Source organism: Erinaceus europaeus, chromosome 2 (genome assembly GCF_950295315.1).
Source record: "Erinaceus europaeus chromosome 2, mEriEur2.1, whole genome shotgun sequence".
In the NCBI taxonomy this organism is placed as follows: domain Eukaryota; kingdom Metazoa; phylum Chordata; class Mammalia; order Eulipotyphla; family Erinaceidae; genus Erinaceus; species Erinaceus europaeus.
In genome coordinates this window covers 5,901,081-5,923,447 of record NC_080163.1, presented here as the reverse complement: position 1 = coordinate 5,923,447, position 22,367 = coordinate 5,901,081, and the positions used below count along the sequence as shown (strand labels likewise).

Below are 22,367 nucleotides of genomic sequence, written 5' to 3'. Positions count from 1 at the left end.
TGTCTGCCTACCTCCCCATCCCTGGAGGCCAGTGTGTGTGTGTGTGGGTGGGGGGGGGAGGAGTTCTCACTAATCTCCGTGTCCTGGAGAACCTTAAAGGCGTTGGTCAAGGCCTCCCTGCACCTGTGCAGCTCGGGACCCTCCCTGCCCGCGAAGATGTGACAGATCCGGAGGCGGTCCTCATAGTCTGTGAAGCAGAGTAGGCAGGCCCAGGCCGGGACCCCCAGAGCCGCCAGGACCCCCAGGGCACTGGGGACCTTGCTGGCAGGGGCCACGGGGGCCATCTCTGGAGTCTCTGGAAGGGGGAAAAGCTGGTAACCTTTGTGAGGTCACCGTGGGGCGGCGGGAGGGGCACGTGGGTGGGTGGGTGAGCTTTTGTTAGCAGCAGGGTCAGGGGTGAGGGGTTCACCCCCGCCACCCCCAGGCTGGTGGTTGGGCCGGACTCCAGGCTCCCAAGAACCTCACCTGTGACCCTGGACATCCTCACAGGTTAAAGGGTCTCAGGGACCCAGAGGCCGGCAGCTGGCAGGGACGGGCCCTGGGGTGGGGCTGAGACTGGGCAAAGGGGCAGGGAGAGAGAGAGGTGGATACGGGAGGGCAAAGACCCAAAAGCCACAGCGAGAGGGAGAGAGACGGGGAGACCCAGAGACAGATGGGGGGCAGGCAGAGGCCCCCCGCGGGAGAAAGGCTGGGGGGCAGGGCAGGGGCAGCGCAGCCCCTCCCCCAGGGTCCCTGCGGCCCCTGAGCCCGGCGGGGCGGGGCGCTGGCCGGGTGCAGGGCGCGGCCTGGGGAAAGCTAGGAGGCCGTATAGTGATCTCCGTGGGTGTCCTCCTCAACTATACAACCTCCTACCTCAGCCCGGGGGGCGCGCGGCAGGCGGGCGGACAGACAGATGGACAAACGGGGCGGGGGGGTTTGGCTGGGGAGGGCGGGGAGGGCCGGGGCGGCCCCAGCCGCGGTGGTGAGCCCCCGACACGGACCCACAGACACGAGCTTGTGTGCGGCGAAGGCCCCGCAAGGTCGGTTCTACGGGTGGGTGCCAGGACCCAGGAATGCGGCCCCCGGCCCCCTCCTCCCCCAGGAACCCAGGGGTGGGCCCCCTCCTCGCTCCCGGGTCCCTGCTCGGGGGGATTCTCAAGTCCAAGGTCACAGCCCCCTTCTCTCCCCGAGTCCCAGCCCCTCCTCTCCTGCACCCAAGGGTGCCCGGCCAGGCCCGGCTCCCCAGGGCGGCAGGGAGGGGAGGCACAGGGGACCCCGAGGTGGGGATAGAGAGCGCCACACTTGTGGTGGAATCGGCCCCCCAGGGGGGGGGGCCCTCCATCCCTCCACCTACCTGTCAGATTCAGGAATTCAGATTCAGGCCGCCCGTGAGGGGCAGGGGGCTTCTAAACCCGCAAACCCCTTCCCAGACCCCTCCTCCGCTACCAGGACCAGCGCCCCTCCCATGGGGGTAGCCCCATTTCGCTGGAGAGATGGCTAAACCTCCAGAACAGAAAAACGGCCGGGGGGCGCCCCCCACTATCCCTGGGCCCCAGGGACCCCATCCCCATCTCTCCAGCTCCGCCCGGGGGTCTCCGCCTCGGCTTGGCTCACCTGTCTCAGCCTTGCCCCTCGTTGCATCCTTGGGGGAGGGGGGCTCTGCGCTGCTGTCCCCCCTCCATCCCCCACCCCTTCCTCGGCCTGCTGTTCCCTCCGGGGTGCCTCTGCCCACCCCTCTCCCCTCATTCTTTCCCTCCACCTTCTGCCTCTCCTCCACCCCTTCTTCCTCCCTCCCTCTCTCTTTGTCTCTCCCATTCCCTCTCTCCCTCAATCTCTCCGTCTCGCTGCCCCTCCCGCGTCCCCTCCCCCTTCTCCCCATCTCTCATCATCTCCGTCTCCCCGTCTCCCCCCACCCCCCACCGGGCTCTGGCTCTCCCTTTCCTCTTCCTCTTTCTCCTTCCTTCCCTCCCCCTCCCCCGGTCTCTCCCGTCTCCCTCCCTTCTCTCTCTCCCGCTCCGTCTTTCTCCTTCCCTCTCTCCCTCCCCCTCTCAGCTCGGAGCCAGGTCTGGAGCTGGGGGTGGGGTGGGGGTGGCGGCAGCAGGGGCCCCGGGCTGGGGGAGCGACCTGCGGGCGGGCGGGGCGGGGCGGGGCGCGGCGGGACGGTGCCCGGCGGCTCGCAGCCCCTTCCCTCCCGCCCGGCCTCCCGGACCCTCCGGCGGGGGCGAGAGTCAGGCCAAGGTGGGGAGGAAGGGGAAGGGAGGAGGCCTCCCCCGCCCCCCCACAACCTGGCCCGGAGCCCAGGCCGGGCTCCCAGCATGCCCCGGGGCTGCCTGGGGCCGGGGTTGGGGGGGACTGTGGGGGGGGGGGTGAGTGGAGAGGGGAGCCGGGAAGCTCGGAGACGGGCTGGACCCGAGCATCTCCCGGCTCACCTGGTTCGGCTCCGGGGGGGGAAACTGAGGCTGGGGGGTCGGGGCAGGGCTCGTTCAAGGTCACGGGATGCGGCCGCAGACGCCAGCTATCTGCGGGACCCGCTGCCCCGCGCCCCCTTTCCGAGGATCTGGGGGAAGGGTGGTCGCAGGACTGCCCCCAGGTCTGGGTCCCCCTCCCCCTCCCTGCAGACCCCGGGGAGCCCCCAAGGGTCAGAGAGCAGACCCAAACAGTCTGGCACCATGGCAACGGCTGGCCCCGCCCCCTTAACCCCCAGAGAGCCGGGCTGCAGCTGGGGTCAGGGAGGGGGTGGGCGCTCTGGGGATGGGCCCCTCACCCCCTCACCCCAACCGCGAGCTATGGGGTGCAGTGAAGGGCGGGAAGGTGACAGATCTGCAGGGATGAGGGGCTGGATTCCCGGGTCCTGGGGGTGGGGTAGGGCCGGCGGTTCTGGAATCTGGGGAGGGGGCTGGGCTCGCGGGTCCCAGGGGGAGCCGGAGGCCCGGCCCCTCGGGCCCAGACATCCCCTGCCCCCGCCGCTGACCCTGGCCTGTCTGGCAGCCCAGACAGCCTCCCCCGTCCCCCCTTCGCCCGCTCACCCTTGACCCCGCGGAGCCCTGCAGCCCCTGCCCCTCCCCCTCCCCGCCGGACGTTAACCCCGGCGCTGCCGGAGACACCTACAAAGTAGCCTCTTCCTCCACCAACACCCCCAAGACATGGGGGTTGCCAACCTCTGAACCCCAAGACCCCACCCCATCGCGCTTACATGCGGGCGGAATGCAGACCGTCCACCCCCCCCCCCCCGTCTTTCTCATGGAGGCTCCTGGAATCTGGGAACCCAGCCCTCCCCGCGCCGTCTCCCCGGTGCACCCGGGGACCCAGCCCCCCACCCCGTCTCCCCAGTGCACCAGCCCCCCCGCCCTGGGCCCCGCCGCCTCCTCCGGGGGCCTCGCGCCCCCCTTCCCGCAGACTCACGGCTCGCGGCTCCCGCGTCGCCGGCCGGGGCTCGGGGGGCTTCATCCTTAGCCCGCCGCCGGCCTCTCCCCTTCCTCTGCCGCCGCCCGCCCGGCCCCTCCCCCCCCCCCCCCCCCCGAGTTGGCCCGAGTCCAGGGGAAAAAATTCCATCCAGCCCCGGGGAGGAGGCGGGGGAGGCCGGGGAGGCCGGGCCGGGGAGCGTGACGCAGGCGGAGGGAAGGGACAAAAGGCGGGAGGGCGGGGGCGGTCTCTCTCTCTCCCTCTCTCCCTCTCTCTCCTCTCTCTCCTCTCTCTCCTCTCTCTCCTCTCTCTCCTCTCTCTCTTCTCTCTCCTCTCTCTCTACTCTCTCTCTCTCTCTCTCACCCTCTCTTCTCTCCCTTTCTCCCTCTCACCCTCTCTCCCTTCTTGCCTCTCTTTCCTCTTCCCTCTTTCTTCCTCCTCTCTCTCTCTTCCCCTTCTTGCCTCACTCTCCCCTTCCCTCTCTCTTCTCCCCCCTCTCTCTTTTCTTCTTCTCTACCTCTGCCCTCCGTCTCTCCTTTTCCTTCACTGCCTCCCTTCTCTCTCTCTCTCTCCCCTCCTGACTCCTGTCTCTCTCCTTACTCTCCTCCCCGTTGGGGCTTGTCTGTTCCTTTCTCTCTCTTTCTCTCTCCCTCTCTCCCTCCCTTCCTCCCTCTCACCTTTCCTCCCTCGCTGTCTCCTGCTGATTTCCTCCCCACTGGGGTTTGTCTGTCCATCTCTGTCACTCTGCTCCCCGCCCTCCGCTAAGGTCGGATGTCTGCATCCGCCGCCACCCACTGGGTACCCAAAGGTGACTCAGACCCGATTCTGCCCCTGCACCCGACCTTTGCAGCCAGCTTGCTGTCTGGCAGAGGAGACGCCCCCCACCCCAGGGGACCCCGGGGCCGGGTGCTGGCGGCTGCATCTTGGGAGCAGACCGTGGCCGTGGCCTGGCTCGGGGTACAATTCCTTGGATTCTCAGAGGGGCCTCGCGGAGGAAGGGGACAGCCGCGAGGGCGGGCAGGCGGGGGCTCAGGCCCAGCCCCGAGGCTGGAAGACACTGGAGAGAAAAGCTTAGAGGACAGGGGCTTGGCAGCAGAAGTGGTGGGTCTGCCGAGTCTCGGAGGGCCACTGGGCACATCCCCCGGAGGGTGACAGGCAGCCCTGCAGTGTGGGAAGGGGCAGAAAGGCACCCCTTCCAGTAGGATCCTAGGGGAGACACTAGTGACTTCTGGATGAGGGAGCAGCCCCAGTAGGAGAGGAAGATACAGGAGCCAGGGCTGGCTAGCAGGTGGTTGGGAGGGGGGAGGTGAACCACGGATAGACCACGGATAGACCTCCAGGACATACCTCAATGCGGCCACTCAGTAGTTCTCTCTGGGGACAGCCTCTGCCTGCTGACTCTGTAGTTTTGCAGGCTGGTTCTGTCCTCCCATACCCATGTGCTGCCTCACCTTTCTCTCTTTAATTCTCTTTATTTATTGGATAGAGACAGAGAAATTGAGAGGGGAAGAGAGAAAGCAAGAGACCTGGAGACCTGCTTCACCACTCCTGAAGCTTTCCTGCTGCAGGTAGGGACTGGGGGCTTGAACCCAGGGACTTGCACACTGTAATGTGTGTGCTTAACCAGATTCACCACCGCCTGGCCCTTTTTTTTAAAATTCTCAAATGCCTTTTTTCTACATTTTTCTTTTTTCTTCTTTCTTTCTTTCTTTTTTTCCTGCACTACGAATCCACTGCTCCTGGAGGCTACTTTTTAACCCTTTTTTTGTTGCCCATTGTTCTTGTTGTTATTGTATAGTACAGAGAGATCAAGAGAAGAGGGGAAGACAGAGAGGGGGAGAGAAAGACAGACACCTGCTGACCTGTTTTACCACCTGTGAAGCGACCCCCCCCCCGCAGGTGGGGATCTGGGGCTCAAACTGGGACCCCTCAGATGGTCTGTACACTTCGCACCATGTGCACTTAACCGCTGCACTACCACCCAACCCCTTTCTACACTTTTCAAAGGTGGGAGAATGAAAGATCTGCCCATGGCTGTGTTCATACTCACGGGGTTACCTGGCTCCTTTTACTGGCAGTATAAGTAACTCAGTATATGCATTGTTCATACTCACTTGGTGGGGGGGTATTTATTTATTTATTTAGATTAAAAAGGCACTGATTATGCATATTCAGATACTAGGGTGGTTGTTTGCTCTCATGCTCTTAAATCTGAATCCAGACAATGATTATTACTAGTATGTTTTGCCACCAGGGCTTCTCAGGAGCTACACATCTGTACCGTCCCGTCACTTCCAGTGGACTTATTTTTCTTAGAGAGATACCACAGCACTAGCCCACTGCATGTCCACTGGTGTGTGCTCGGGACTTGAATTCAGGTCCTCAAACATGATAAGGTGTGTGCCCTCCCAGGTGACCCCAGCCCTCACCCTGAATCCAGGTATTTAATAAATGCTTATTTATGGGGTCCGGGCAGTGGAGCACCTAGTTAAGCACCAAGTGCAAGGTCCTGGGTTCAAACCCCTGCTCCTTACCTGCAGGAGGAACACTTCATGAGTGGTGAAGCAGGGCTGCAGGTGTCTTTATCTCTCTTCCTCTTTATCTTATCCTCCCCTCTCAATTTCTCTCTGCCATATCTAATAAAAAATTAAAGTAAACTTAAAAAAGGAAAAAATGGCCACCAGGAGCAGCACCAAGTCCCAGCAATAACCCTGGTGGCAATAAAAAATTAAAATTAAAAAATTAAGTGATTTATTTTATTTTTTTTCAGAACCAGGGCCATGCACATGCATAATACTTCCACTCCCTGATGGGATTTTTTTATTCAGAGAGAGGAAGGGAAAGACACCACAACACTATAGAGTTGCCTCTAGTACTGTAGTATTTGTGATATCAGGGTTCAGGCCTCTGCCCTGGGTATGACAAAGCCTTTACTCAATATGCTGCCCCCTTTCCCTCTCTGTCCCCCTCCTTCCTTCCCTCCCTCCCTCCCTCTCTTTCTCTCTATTTAATTTTTATTTAATGAGAAAGAGAACAGAACATCACTCTGGCTTTGCGGTGCCAGGGATCAAACCCTGGACCTCTCACATAGGCAAGTCCTGTTTTCTGCCCCTGAGCTGCCACACCTACTCATTGTTTCTAGATCTTTAAAAAATTGTGACTCAGGTCCACTGGTGGCAAACCTAGTTAAGCACACATTTACAGTGCGCAAGGACCAGGGTTCGAGCCCCTGGTTCCCACCTTCAAGGGGAAAGCTTTGTGAGTGGTGAAGCAAGCAGGGCTGCAGGTGTCTTAACTCCCCCTTTCCTCTAGATTTTGGCTTTTTCCAATAAATAACTAAAGATAATTAAAAAGTAAAATAGTAGGGAGTTGGGTGGTAGCACCGTGGGTTAAGCACATGTGGCGCAAAGAGCAAGGACTGGCATAAGGATCCCCTTTCAAGCCCCCGGGTCCCCACCTGCAGGGGAGTCGCTTCACAGGTGGTGAAGCAGGTCTGCAGGTGTCTGTCTTTCTCTCCCCTTCTCTGTCTTCTCCTCCTCTCTTCATTTATCTCTGTCCTATCCAACAACGACAACTGTCGTATGCTTTACATTGGGTTGTTCTAGCCCTCCCCTGCCAAGAGAATTGGATCAGTCCTGCTAATTTCGCGGCCCGCTTGGCCCCGCCCCAAGGAACCCCGAGAGAGGGTTCCTGAGTTCCATAGTTGAAGAGTTTCAGAGTTCGAGAGTTGAAGAGTTGCAGAGTTCCTGAGTTCCTGAGTTCCTGAGTTCCAGAGAGAGAGAGTGAGAGAGTTAGACAGTTGGAGAGTTCGAGAATTGGAGAGAGTGCTTGCGCCGCCGCAAAGAGACAGCAGAGTTCTGTTTGGTGATTAGTTTGTCTTAGTTTATGAATCGTTGTTCCTGAATAAAGAAATACAGCTTCCCTGCCCAGCCGTTGTCTCTGCGTCTCTGTTACCCGCCGTGAAGCCAACCCGGCGAAAACAACATAACCTGTCAAAAACAACAGACAATAACAACAATAATAACTACAACAACTTACAAAAATTAAAAAAATAAAATAGTGACTAATGATAGGGATAACAATAGTGATAACACATATCTTTCATTACTTATCTAATGAGGACTGGCCCTGGGGCTGTCCTAACATTCACAGCAATCATACTCTTAGAAACCATTATCTCTGTGTAAGAGTAAGAGAACCGAAGTTCATTCTCTCTCTCAGCCTCTCCCTTTCTCTTTCTCTCTCTTTTGTCCCCTCCAGGGTTATCGCTGGGGCTTGGTGCTGGCATTATGAATCTACTGCTCTTGGTAGCCAGTTTTTTCCATTTTATTGGATTGACCAGGGAGAAATTGAGAGGGGAAGGGGAAACAGGGTGAGAGAAAGAGAAATACTTGCAGGCCTCTTTCAGTGCTTGTAAAGCATCTCCCTGCAGGTGGGAAGTGGGGGCTCAAAGCTGGGTCCTTGCACTTAGTACTATATGTGCTTAACCGAGTGTGCCACCACCCAGCCCTGAGAACCAAAGCTCTCAATCAGTGTCTTGCCCAGCCTCCAAAAGTGAATGTCAGAGCCAGGATTCGAACTCAAGCCCCTCTGGTTCCAAACTCCCAGCTTTTTCATTGGGGGGGGCTACTTCCAAGAAAATGCACAGTCACCTGGAATTGGCTCTGTGGACATGCAGGCTTATGTGCAGACAATTGGCATATGATATCATGTATGTTGTCAACTCAGATTAAGAACAGGAGTTTTTGTCACTTCCTGTGTTTGACTTGCTATTCAGAAGTGTGGCCACTCTCCCTTCACCCCAGATGCCCCCTTGGTCGGGATAGGAACTGCACCACCCTGCTTGCTTGTCCTGGCCTTTATTCTGCTGCACTGTGACACTTGTGTCTGGGTCTGTCTCTGGGAATTCACCAAGGGCACGGATCTTGTTTTGAGTCATTTCTGTGTCCTCAGGGTAACCCAGCAGAGGAAGTGGCTTACAGCAGAGGCCCAAGGAAAAGGCCTGTTAAGATGGATGAATGGGGTGGGGAGTGAATAGCGGCTGGTGGCTTCAGCTGGGATAAAACATCACTGCTGGGAGCCGAAATGCAAGGCCTCCATTCCCGTTGGGCAGTGAGTCACAGGGAGGGCTGTTTCCATCATTCTCTGTTATAGGGGTTCATAATCCCTTGGCATCTAAGACTTAGCTCTGATAATTACCACAAAGTCTGGAGACTCAAAACCTACCATTCCCATGAACTTCTGAGACCCAGGAGCCACCATTCCACCCACCATCCCTGGAAAGGCAAGATCTACCATTCCGATGAGTCCCTGTGACTGCAGATCTATCATTCCCATGATCCTCTGGGTCAAGTTCTACCATTCTCACGAGCCCCCTTGGGACAGAACCCACCATTCCTATGAGCCCCTGGGTCAGGGCACCCTGTTCCCATGAGCCCACGAAACTCAGGATGTATCATTCCCATTATCCCCTGAGACTCAGTACTTGCCATTCCCATGAGCCCCTGGGGCAGGTCTGACCACTCTTCCCATGAACCTCTGAAACTCAGGATGTATCTAATTCCCATTATACCCAAAGACTGAGTATCTACCATTCCTATGAGCCCCTGGGGCAGGGATGACCACTCTTCCCATGAACCCCTGAAACTCAGGATGTATCTAATCCCCATTATCCCCAGAGACTGAGTATCTATCATTCCTATGAGCACTTGCAGTAGGGATAGCCATTCCCATGAGTCCCTGGGGCAGGGCTAACCATTCCCATGAGCCCCTAGGGCAGGGCTGACCATTCCCATAAGCCCTTGAGGCAGGGCTGAACATTCCCATGAGCCCCTGGGGCAGGGCTGACCACTCTTCTCATGAACCCTTGAAACTCAGGATGTACATTCCTATTATCCCCAAAGACTGAGTATCTACCATTCCAATGAGCCCCTGGGGTAAGGCTGACCATTCCCATGAGCCCCTGGGGCAGGGCTGACCATTCCCATGACCATTCTCATCACTCTGGGGACATATTCTCATCCAATACTAGTCCACAGGTGCTACTTTTCTTCTCAGTCCCTTATATTATCTCTCACTCCACACCCCAAAGATACAGGGACCAGCATTCCCACCAACGCTTGAAACTCATGTCTCACCATTATTATCTCTCAGAACAGCAGGCTGGTGGGAAATAGAAACTCCCCACCCGTCACAAGCCCATCCCCCCAAGAAATAGGCGCAGTTAGCCAGCAAGACACTTCCAGGTGCCCTGAAGGCATGGAGTCCAGTCCTCCTGGATGAGCACGGGGAACAGGAGGCCCTGAAGCAGGGCTCACCTCCCAAACCTGAGATAATCCTACAGCGTCAGCAGAGAATCCTTAAATCCCACACTCAAGATAATCCCACGGTGTGATGATTCTTAATCCTTAATCCACAGGTGTGATAATCCCCCCACAGGCCCACAGATGCTCCCACAGAAGCACTGAACCATCATAAATGGCACCTTGTCCCTGGTGGATTCACAGGGCTGGGAAACAGGAGTGTGTGTGTGTGTGTGTGTGTGTGTGTGTGTAGGAAGACAGGTTTCAGTACCACTAATAACCAATCCTGAACAAGAGCACTGGAAAAATGGGTGTGATTTGATTTTGTTTTTTTGGGGGGAGATGGTAGAATTTTTACAGCCTGGTGCCTCCCCCTGGGCCCTGCCATGTATGTTGGGAAGGGACTTGGGCCACTCTGCTCTGCTCCCTGGAGCAAAAGGCCGGGGAAGAGGTTCTGAGAGGCTCAAGGAGACCGGGGGGGGGGGGGGGGGGGGGAGGGGAGGGGGGGCGGGTAGCGATCATTCTGCATGTCCATCTATGTCTGTTTCCTCTGAGACGATCACTGCCTAACTCCACTGCTCCCCACTGCCATGGTTCCCTCTTTCTTTCTCCCTTTCTTTCTCCCTTTCTTTCATTCATTCATTCTTTCTTTCTTTCTTTCTTTCTTTCTTTCTTTCTTTCTTTCTTCCTTTCTTTCTTTCTTTCTTTTCTTTCACCAGCCCACTGCTCAGCTCTGGTTTATGGTGGTGTTGGGGATTGAACCTAGGACTTGAAGCCTTAGGCCTGAGAGTCTTGGTTTCTTCCTTTGTAACCCTCCTCCCCACCTACCTCTGATCCTAAAGCAGTCATTTAAGTTTTGTGGTCTTGAGGCTTAACTGCTGTAGACTGACTTAGAGAGAGAGAGATACCACAGTACCGAAGTTTCCTCCAGTATGACAGTGGCAAGGCATGAACCTGGGCATGAGCACATGACAACGTGGACACTCTATTCAGGTGAGATATGGTGTCAATTTCCAATATTAAAATCTTGATTTTATTATTTATTTATTTAATTTTAAGCACTGCTCAACTCTGGTTTATGACAATGCTGGGGATTGAACCTGGGACCTCTGTTGCCTCCAGGCATGAAAGTCTGTTGTGGGTTGACTTTGCTCAGATTGAGACAGAGGGAAGAGGCCTGGGGTTCAAGTGCCAGCATCATATGGGAGCAACATGGTGGAATTTTCTCTGTGTCTGTGCTTCTTTTTAAATAAATAATGGGAGGGGGCTGGGTGGTGGCACACTCCGTTAAATGCACATAGTACCATGCACAAGGATCTGGGTTCAAGACCCTGCTTCCCACCTGTGTGTGTGTGTGTGGGCACTTCATAAGCAGTGAGGCAGTCCTGCAGGTGTCTCTATTTCTCTCTCCTCTATTTCTCCTTCACTTTCATTTTCTCTCTGTCCTGTCACATAAAATAAATAAATAAGGGGCCAGATAGTGGTGAATCTGGTTGAGCACACACATTACACATGCGAGGACCCAGGTTCAAACACCCAGTCCCTACCTGCAGGGGTAAAGCTTTGTAAGGAGTGCAGCAAGATTGCAGGTGTCTCTCTGTCTCCTCTTTTTCAAAAACATTTTATTTATTATTGAATAGAGAAGGAGAAAAATTGAGAAAGGAGGGAGAGATAGAGAGGGAAAGGGATAGATAGACACCTGCAGCCTTGCTTCACCACTTCTGAAGCTTCCCCCCTGAAGGTGGGGTCCAGGGGTCTGAACCCAGGTGCTTACACATTGTAATGTGGGCACTTAACCAGATGCGCTGTCGCCTGCTTCCTGTCTTTCCCCTTCTCTATCCCCTTTCCCCCTCAATTTCTCTGTTTCTATAAAATAATAAATAAATGTATATCTTTTAAAATATATACTTTTTAAAAAAATAGAAGAAAAAATGGCTTCTGGGAGTGGTGGATTCATAGTGCTGGCACTGAGCCCCAGCAATAACCCTGGTGGAAAGAACGACAGAGAGAGAGAGATGGAGACAGAGAGGGAGAGAGTGAAGATGGGGCTGGGTTGTGGCATACCTGGTTGAATGTATGTGTTACCAGTGCTCAAGGACCTGGGTTCAAGCCCCCAGTCCCCACCTGCAGGGGGAAAGCTTTGCAAGTGGTGAAGCAGGGCTACAGGCATCTTTCTCTCTCTATCATCCCCTTCCCTCTTGATTTCTGGCTGTCTCTATTCAAAAAATAAATACAGATAATACAAAAGAAATGATCATGTTTTTTAAGAGGCAGTCCTTTTTGTAGGACGGTTTGGTAGTTAACCATTCCCATTACTGAAGAATGTCATTATGGGCTTTGGGGGGTGGGGGAGACAGCATAATAGTTACACAATCAAACTGTCATGCCTGAAGTTCCAGGCTCAATCTTCTGCATCACCATAAACCAGAGCTGAGCAGGGCTCTGGTAAAAATAAGTAAATAAAAAGTAATATTTAATAATTTCATTTGATTTTTTTTATTTGTTACTGGATAGAGACAGAGAAATTGAGAGAGAAGGGGGAGATAGGAAGAGAGACGGACGCCCGCAGACCTGCTTTACTGCCTGTGAATCGACTCCCCCTGCAGGTGGGGAGCATTTGATTTAAAATTTTTTTTTAATATTTATTTTCCCTTTTGTTGCCCTTGTGGTATTTTTTATTATTGTTGCAGTTATTATTGTTATTGATGTCATCATTGTTAGATAGGACAGAGAAAAATGGAGAGAGGAGGGGAAGACAGAGGGGGGAGAGAAAGACAGACACCTGCAGACCTGCTTCACTGCCAGTGAAGCGACTCCCCCGCAGGTGGGGAGCCCGGGTCTCAAACCGGGATCTTTCCGGTGGGTCGGTCCTTGTGCTTTGTGCCATGTGCGCTTAACCCGCTGCGTTACTGCCTGACTCCGGCATTTGATTTTTTTAAAGTGCTTTCATTCTGTCTGGGCGAGGCATCATCTAAGTGAAAGCATTACTTAAACAGCCCTCGCATGAGTGAAGGTGAGTAGAAAAAAAAACAACATTGACAACGTTGCACCTGCCAGAATCACGTGTTACACCTTCGGCGATAAGCCGTCTTTGAACCAGACATCATAATACAGGTAGAGAGTACATCAAACAATCCAGATGAGGTGCCCCAGACATATTTTATTCTCGCTAATCAGCCTTTAAGACAACATATTTTATATCGGAATACTTTAAGGTGAATTCCTTTTAGTTTATCAGTCCATTGAAGTCTAAACCTTAAATCAAAGCTGTCAGATTGGCTGCCAAATACCATTTTCAGAAGTGGAAGATGGATGGTTTTCCGCTTTTGCCCGAGTTATTATTCCTAAAGATTCTTTCTAGAAAACGGGCTTTGAAAGCTTACTCTGGATTTCAGTAAACTGCACACAATTGTTATATATATGAGTGTATCGTCTACATGAAACATCTGGACAGAATAAACCAGGTATTAAAAAAAAACTGAACTATAAAGAATTGATTGGTTGATTGGTCATTTCTGGGACTTCAGTGGTTAGGGTTGAAATTTTCATCCTTTCATTTATTATTATTTTTTAATCCCTCATTTTATTTGATATGACAGAGAAATTGAGAGGGAGGGGGAGATAGAGAGGGCAAGAGAAAGAAAGACACCTGAAGACCTGCTTCTCCATGAAGTGTCCCCACTGCAGGTGGGAAGTGGGGGCTCGAACCTTATGTGGGTCATTGCATTTAGTACTATGTATGCTTAACCAGGTGTGCCACCACCTCCCACCTTTTCTTTCATTAAAAAACACAACACGATTTTTAAGAGTCCTTAATCAAAAATAGAATTACATTATGATACAGTGATACCACTCTTAGGAGTTTATCCAAGGGATGCTCAAACACTGCTATGTTCACAGCTGCATTTGTCACAACAGCCAGAGAGTGAAAGCAGCCCGAATGTCCATCATCAGATGACTGGCTAAGGAAGTGATGGGATATAGATTCCATGGAATACTACTCTGCCATCAGAACAGGTGATAGTGTGTCCTTTGGGACCAAATGGATGAAGATGGAAGTGATGATGTTTAGTGAAATAAGTAAAGAGATGAGAGACAACTACCAGATGGTTTCACTCAGACATGGAATCTAGAGGCCTGATGCACATGCACGTGAAACAAACAAACACAAAAACAGAAGCAAGCAAACCATTTCTAAGACCTGTGACAACTCTGGTGGTGATCTTTGGGAGGTGGGGGGGTAGGGATACAGAACTCTGGTGGTGGGTGTGGTGTGGGATGATACCTTGTAATCTTACAGTCTTCTTTTTTTTTAAAATAATTTATTTTCCCTTTTGTTGCCCTTGTTCTTTTTCATTATTATTGTTGTTGTTGTTGGATAGGATAGAGAGAAATGGAGGGGAAGACAGGGAGAGAGAAAGACAGAGAGAAAGACCTGCTTCACAGCCTGTAAAGCGACTCCCCTGCAGGTGGGGAGCCGGGGGCTCGAACCAGGATCCTTATGCCGATCCTTGCGCTTTGTGCCACGTGCACTTAACCCACTGCGCTACCGCCTGACTCCCATCTTACAGTCTTCTAACCTACTATTAATCCCAAAATAATAATAAAAAAGATTTTATTTCTTGCTTTCTGTCCATTTATGGCATTCAAGATGTCAAAGCTAGGACATGGTGGGTCATCTGGGGCCAAATTCTGGATTTTTTTTTTTTTTTTGGACTTGCATGGCATGAAGAGCAATTATGCTGATAACACAAGAGCCAAAAATCTGTCTTCATCTCTGTGAAAGAGATCAGGGGACGACTGAACAGACTTCCTGCTGCTGGTGCGGGTGACACGGTGATGACTGTGGTGGAGAAAGGCAACCCAGAGCTCAGGAGGAAGGCACAGTGGGCACAGCAAGGAAAGGCACATGGGGAAGAGGTGGCGACGTTGGGTATCCTGAAGACAATGCAGCCGTCATAGGCAATGAAGGGGAGATGAAGGGTTCTGTCTTCCCAGGACAAGTTGCAAAGGAGTGTTCAGATTTCTGGCTCAGGACTGCATCCGGCACTGGCGGTCTTTGCATGATTATTGGGGTTTTCATAAGATAAAATAAACAAAACAAAATTTTATTTGCTCCCCCTAAAAATAAAGATTTTATCTAATTATTAAAGAGCAAGATAGGAGGGGGCCAGGTGGTGATGTACCTGGTTAAGCCCACACATCACACTGCACAAGGACCCAGGTTCAAGCCCTTGGGCCCCACCTGCAGGAGAAAATTTTCACAAGTGTTGAAGCAGGGCTGCAAGCATCTATCTCTCTCTTTCCCTATCTTCCCCTCTTCTCTCAATCTCTCTCTGCCTCTATCCAATAATAAAGAGATCTTAAAAAGGTTTTTTTTAAAGAGAAAAAAGATAAAAAAAAAAAAAACAAACAACAACAAACAAAAACCAGACAATTGGACCAGGACGGTGCTCAGCACAACCCCCCACATCAGAAAAAAGGAAATTTTCAGGGGGCTGGCAGAAGCGCAGTGGGTTAAGCACAGGTGGCACAAAGCGCAAGGACCAGCGTAAGGATCCCCGTTCGAGCCCCTGGCTCCTCACCTGCAGGGTAGTCACTTCACAAGTGGTGAAGCAGGTCTGCAGGTGTCTGTCTTTCTCTCCCCCTCTCTGTCTTCCCCTCCTCTATCCATTTATCTCTGTCCTATCCAACAATAGCAGTGACAACAATAACAATAAATACAATAAGGACAACAAAATGGGGGAGGGAGGAAGTTTTCATGTAGTGGGTCTGAATGCACTTGTTTTTTTTTTTGCATCTTTCTCCATGAATGTTAAACTTTACAAACAAAAATCTGTAACCAAAAGCAGCAATCTAATACCTCCAAACTATTGAGAAGCCAGGCAAAACTTTGTCTGTGGTGCCCTTTTAATGAAATGACAACATCACTTTTGACCTTATTTTTTTCAGAAGAGGAAGCAATCAGGGCCGGGTGATGGCACACTTGATTAAGTGCACATAGTACTAAGTGCAAGGAAGCTTGCAAGGATCTGGGTTCAAGTCCCTGGCTCCCTTAGGAGTGGTGAAGCAGAGCTGCAGGTGTCTTTCTTTCTCTCTTCCCCTCTCTTCTCAATTTCTCTCTGTCGTATTCAATAAAAAAAAATAGCCACCAGGAGCAGTGGATTTGTAGTGCTGGCACTAAGCCTCAGTGATAACCCTGGAGGCAAAAAAAAAAAAAAGAAAGAAAAGAAAAAAAAAGTTAACAGCTGAAGGAACTGAGGAATTATTGTCCCTATGCCCTGAAGTACTGAAACCAGAGAAGTTAACTCTGCGTGCTGCACTGATTCTCAAAGGTTCCAAACACAGGACTGGAGAGATAGCTCACAGGGTAAGGTGCCTGCACTGCCATGTGTGGGACCCAGATTTGAACCTTGGCACCACATGGGAGGTGCTGTGGCTCTGGGGTAAGTTCTGATAGTGTTCCTCTCTCATCCTCTCTCTCCCTCCCTCCATATTGTATTTATTTACTAACGAGAAAGGAGGAGAGAGAAAGAACTAGATATCACTCTGGTACATTTGCTGCCAGGGATGGAACTCAGGACCTTGTGCTTGAGACTCTAAAGCTTTATCCACTGCGCCACCTCCCAGGTCTCAGTCTCTCTCTCACTCTGCCTCAACTCTTAGAAAAGTGACCTGGAGGGAGCTGGGCAGTAGCACTGTGGGTTAAGCACACGTGGTGCAAAGTGCAAGGACCGGCGTAAGGATGCTGGTTCGAGCCCCGGGCTCCCCACCTGCAGGGGAGTCACTTCACCAGCAGTGAAGCTGGTCTGCAGGTGTCTGTCTTTCTCTTCCCATCTCTTCATTTCTCTCTGTCCTACCCAACAACAATGAACAGCAATGGCAACAACATAAATAACAATGATAAACAAACAAGGACAACAAAAGGGAAAAAATGGCCTCCAGGAGCAGTGTATTCCTAGTGCAGGCACAGAGCCGAGCCTCAGCAATAACCCTGGAGGCAAAAAAGAATAAATAAATAAATAAAAACATCTGGTCCAAGACTTAAAAAAAAAAAAAAGAAAAGTGACCTGGAGTGGTGGAATGTTGCACGTCCCTGGCTCCTATGGGGGCAAAGAAAATAGAGCCAAGGATCCTCACATGCCTTCTCCCAACCTGCCCCAATGTTGGAGTCTTGTGTGATAGGTGCCAAGATAATCTCCTGGCTGAATGGGGCTGGGAGAATTGGATATTCACATGTGCGAGCATGGAGCTGGAGGCTTCTCCTACAACACACACACACACACACACACACACACACACACACACACACCCCTCAGGTGGATGAAAGAATACATGCTAGGCCTGATGAGAGCATGCAGAGGAGATTTGTGGCACTGGTCTGGACAATAATGTCACAGACGCAGCACCCAGAATGCAGGCGGCAAGATGTAGCACAAACAAGTGGGTACAAGCACAGGCAGCGAAGCCGTTAGCCGCATCCAGGAGCTAGCACAGTGCCAAAGCCAGTAAAAAGATGTCCATGCCTGAGGCTCCAAGATCCCAGCACCACCACAGGCCGGAGCTGAGCAGTGCTCTGGGGGAAAAGAAAGAAAGAGAGAGAGAAAAGAAAAGAAAAGAGAAGACAAAAAATGGATCGTGGGGTAGGGGATGGAGAGACTATATAATGATTATGCAAAAAGACTTTCCTGCAGCAGCGTTTTTAGCACAGTAGACAACACTAATGTCTTTTTTAAAAATTATAATTTATTTTCCCTTTTGTTGCCCTTGTTTTATTGTTGTAGTAGTTATTATTGTTGTTGATGATGAAGTCGTCATTGCTGGATAGGACAGAGAGAAGTGGAGAGAGGAGGGGAAGACAGAGAGGGTGAGAGAAAGACAGACACCTGCAAACCTGCTTCACCGCCTGGGAAGCGACTCCCCTGCAGGTGGGGAGACTGGGCTCAAACTGGGATCCTTATGCCGGTCCTTGTGCTTTGCGCCACGTGCGCTTAACCAGCTGCGCTACTGCCCGACCCCCAACACTAAAGTCTTTAAAAGACTTTCATGCTTGAGGCTCCAAAGTACCAAATGGTGCTCTGGTCTCTCTTTCTCTCTGTATCTTTCTATCTCTCTTATTAAAATAAAATGTATTTTAAAAAAGAGTGGGCAGAGTGAAGAGACAATCTATAGGATGGGAGAGAAGATCGGCAAACCATTTATCTGACGGGTAGGGAAGCTGCAAACTACGTCAAGAGACTCCCCCAGGGGAGTCAGGTGGTAGCACGGCGGGTTAAGCACAAATGGCGTGAAGAGGAAGGACCAGCGTAAAGATCAGCGTTCGGCTCCCCACCTGCAGGGGAGTCGCTTCCCAGGCGGTGAAGCAGGTCTGCAGGTGTCTGTCTTTCTCTCCCCCTCTCTGTCTGCCCCTCCAGGTCACAGGAGATAAAACGGCAGAGCTAGGATCCTGACTTGAGAGTGGGCTGAAGACTTTCTCCTCTTCCTCCCCCTTCCTCTTCTAAACACTGTTTGCTTGAGAGAGAGAGAGAGAGAGAGAAAGCACAAAGTTAAAAGAGCAAACCATTCTCTGACAGGAGGCTAGAGAGATAAGCTAGACTCACAGTTTCAGAATATCTAGACAATGCTGGTACCAAACCCCACAGAACCCAGCCATCTGCGAAAGACATTTGAAAGTCATTAGGATAGTGCTGACAATCTACCCAGGGACGGGGAGGCTTAGTGCCCCTGCTAGCACAACCACAACTGCTCTTGGAGAGCCAGGGAAGGCCGCTGGACAGGAAAGGGAAAGCAGTGGCATAAATATGAGAGAATGGGGGCTGGGTGGTGGTGCATAGCTCTGGCTTGTGGTGATGCTGGGGATTGAACCTAGATCCTTTGCTGCTTCAGACAGGAAATTCTTTTCACACAACCATTATTCTATCTCCCCAGCCCAAGCTTTTATTTATTTATTTATTTATTTATTTATTTATTTATTTATTTGTGTTTATCCAGGGTTATTGCTGGGGCTCAGTGCCTGCACTATGAATCCACTGCTCCTGGAGGCTATTTTCTCCCTTTTGTGGCCCTTGTTTTTTTAATCATTGTTGTTATTATTGTTGTCTTTGTTGTTGGATAGGACAGAGAGAAATGGAGAGAGGAGGGGAAGACAGAGAGGGGGAGAGAAAGATAGACACCTGCAGACTTGCTTCACTGCTTGTGAAGCAACCTTCTTGCAGATGGGGGTCTGGGGGCTCGAACCCGTATTCTTGAGCTGGGCCTTGCACTTCATACCATGTGCACTTAACCCGCTGTGCTACTGCCCACCCTGCAAGCTTTTAATTTTTAAAAAAAATTTTAAATTTATTTTCCCTTTTGTTGCCCTTTTTTTTAAAATTGTAGTTATTATTGTTGTTGATGATGTCATCATTGTTAGATAGGACAGAGAGAAATGGAGAGAGGAGGGAAAGACAGAGAGGGGGAGAGAAAGACAGACACCTGCAGACCTGCTTCACCGTTTGTGAAACGACTCCCCTGCAGGTGGGGAGCCCAGGGCTGGAACCGGGATCCTTACTCAGGTCCTTGTGCTTTGCGCCACGTGCGCTTAGCCCGCTGCGCTTCCGCCCGAACCCCCTCTAGGCTGACTTTCTCAGGGAAAGAGACGGGGGGAGATGTCGAAGGAAACACCACAGCCCAGAAGCTCCTACAGTGCCGAGGAGGCTGGGCTGGGACCTGAGCTGCTTGTAGGATAAAGCAGGCACCTTCACAGGTCAGCTGTCTTACCAGTTGAGGAATGTCTTTTTAAAAATCAGGGGCACAGCGGGTTAAGAGCACGTGGTGCAAAGCGCAAGGACCGGCGTAAGGATCCCGGTTCGAGCCCCGGGCCCCCCACCTGCAGGGGAGTCACTTCCACAGGCGGTGAAGCAGGTCTGCAGGTGTCTGTCTTTCTTTCCCTGTCTCTGTCTTCCCCTCCTCTCTCCATTTCTCTCTGTCCTACCCAACAATGACGACATCAATAATAACAACAATAATTACCACAACAACAATAAAACAACAAGGGCAACAAAAATGGGGAAAAAAATAGTCTCCAGGAGCAGTGGATTCGTGGTGCAGGCGCCAAGCTCCAGCAATAACCCTGGAGGCAAAAAAAAAAAAAAAAAAAGGAAATGATGAGGTGTCAGGCGGTGGTGCACCTGGTATTAAGTACGCACATTACAACGCACAAAGACCCAGGTTCAAGCCCCTTGTCCCCACCTCCCCACCTCCCCACCTGCAGGGGAAAAGCTTCACAAGTGGTGAAGCAGGGCTGTAGGTTCTCCCTCTTTCCCTCTCTACCTGCTTCTGCCCTCTCAGTTTGTCTCCATGTAGTAGTAGATAAATAAAATTTTAACAAGGAGATGCTGGTTGATAGTCACACTGTGCAGGTTCACATCTCCCCAAAGCAGACATCAGCACCCGTACTCTGCCTTCCGATCATTCTCTCCCTCCATCCGCAGACACTGGGCCCCCAAGTCCCTTACACATTCAGTCTATGCTCAACCCTTGAATCTGCTGAAACAGACTACTACGCACTCCTTCCAGTGTGCAAGGACTTAGGTTCAAGCCCCTGGTCTGCACCTGCAGAGGGGAGGCTTACTGCAGTGTCTTCCTTTCTCCCTCTTCCATCTCCCCGTCCCTATTCATTTCACTGTCTCTAATTGACAATATACACATATATTTCTTTTAATTTTTTTTCTATCATCTTTTTATGTATTTATTGAATAGAGTCAGAAATCGAGAAGGAGACAGGTGTAGAGAGGGAGAGAGACAGAGAGACACCTACAGCCCTGCTTCACCACTCGTGAAGCTTTTTCCCTGCAGGTGGGGACTAGGGCCTCGAACCTGGGACCTTGTGAACTGTAATGTGTACATACAACCAGCTGTGCCACCACCCAGTCCCCCAAATGCATATTTTTAAAAGTTTAATTTCTTTTTTAAAATAAAAAATATTTATTTTCCCTTTTGTTGCCCTTGTTTTTTATTGTTGTTGTAGTTATTATTGTTGTTATTGATGTCATCATTGTTAGATAGGACAGAGAGAAATGGAGAGAGGAGGGGAAGACAGAGAGGGGAAGAGAAAGACAGACACCTGCAGACCTGCTTCACCGCCTGTGAAGCGACTGCCCTGCAGGTGGGGAGCCGGGGGCTCGAACCAGGATCCTTATGCCGGTCCTTCTGCTTAACCAGCTGCACTACCCAATTCCCAAAAGTTTAATTTCTTGGGAGGATGATGTTAGAGTTTACTAGTAAATAAATCCATACAAATAAACAGTGAAACTACTCTATAAAATTATATGCTGGATTATTTTTCTATTTTATTATTTTTTACAGTTGGGAGAAAGAACACAGTACTGGGCATCTAAGTTGATGGGTGATTTCCTTGTTAATCCTGCCGAGCGCACCTCCTCCAGCAGGGGGCAGACCTGGGCTTTGCTTAAACTGTGCAAGGCATAAATTCAGCTACAACAGGTGCAGAAGGTTGTTGAGTGCGGGTGCTGCAATGCTCACGGACCCAGGATCAAGCCTCTTTGTGCCTGCCTCTGCCGGGTGTGTGTGGGGCCTCACAGGTGTCTGTCTCTCCCTCTCTCTCTTCCCCTTCCCTCTCAATTTCTCTCTGTCTCTATCTGAAATAAATAAGCTAGTAATAAAAAAGAAAAAAGAAAAGTGTAAAAAAAAAAACAACCAATGTATTGATTTTAGTTTACTAATCATAACAAATATATAGCAGTAATATAATATATTAAGGACAAGAAAAATAATTGGGTTACATAAGAATACTATGGTGCCTTTTTTTTTTTTTTTTTTACAAAATTACAAAATAACAGGTATAATTTCACACTGTGTCGACCACTAGAGTTTTGTGTCACTGTTCTCTTCATTGAAAACTGCAGTGGTTCTCCCAAGGTCACAGTATGGGTTATTTATTTATTTTAAAGCTAGAGAGACCCCCATCTCACTCTCTTTTTTCTTTTATGTATTTATTACCTTCTGTTGCCCTTGTTGACCCATATTATTTCTATGACTGACTATCTATCTATCATCTATCTTTGCCCATTTTTCCTACGGTTCTGCCTTCCCTTCCCAATATTAAGTCACACCTACACCTATTGCTACTCTGAGTGTTCTTCTTCTTTTCCTCTTGTCTCTCTGGGTCCTGATAGAATTGCAGTTCAGAGCCCTCTGGTCATCTTCCCCTAACATTTCTCCCCCACTGAAACTATGGATCAAATTTCTTGGCTTTTTTTTTAAATCATTTTTTTGTATTATCTTTATTTACTGGATAGAGACAGCTAGAAATTGAGAGGGCTAAGAGAGACAGTGAGGGAGAGAGACAGAGAGACACCTGCAGCCCTGCTTCACCACTTGTGAAGCTTTCCCCCTGCAGGTGGGTACCGGGGGCTTGAACCTGGGTCCTTGTGCACTCTAATGTGAGCCCTTAACCAGGTGCGCCACCACCCGGCCCCATCAGATTTCTTTATAGCATGCAAAAGGTGAGAATTCTGGCTTCTGTCGTTGCTTCTCTGCTGGACATGGGTGTTGGCGGGTTGATCCATAACCCCAGCCTGTTTCTGTCTTTCCCTAGTGAGGCAGGGCTCTGGGGAGGTGGGGTTCCAGGACACACTGGTGAGGTCATCTGCCCAGGGAAGTCAGGATAGAATCATGGTAGCA

At 50.9% G+C, this 22,367-nt stretch overlaps 1 protein-coding gene across 8 annotated transcripts in view; it reads right to left on the bottom strand.

Moving 5' to 3' along the window:
- Positions 1–22,367, bottom strand: part of SPACA6 (sperm acrosome associated 6) — a 231,142-nt gene that overhangs the window by 20,273 nt on the left and 188,502 nt on the right. For 2 of the 8 annotated variants that reach the window (XM_060175517.1, XM_060175511.1), the window contains exons 1-3: positions 3,382–3,512; positions 466–555; positions 71–295 (exon numbers count right to left, since the gene is read on the bottom strand). The exons of 1 other annotated variant lie outside the window; for it this stretch is intronic. In XM_060175517.1, coding sequence (XP_060031500.1) covers positions 71–295; positions 466–481 — 241 coding nt within the window. In that variant the 5' untranslated portion in view covers positions 482–555; positions 3,382–3,512. 5 more of the 8 variants (XM_060175544.1, XM_060175550.1, XM_060175489.1 and 2 more) reach the window with 4 other exon arrangements.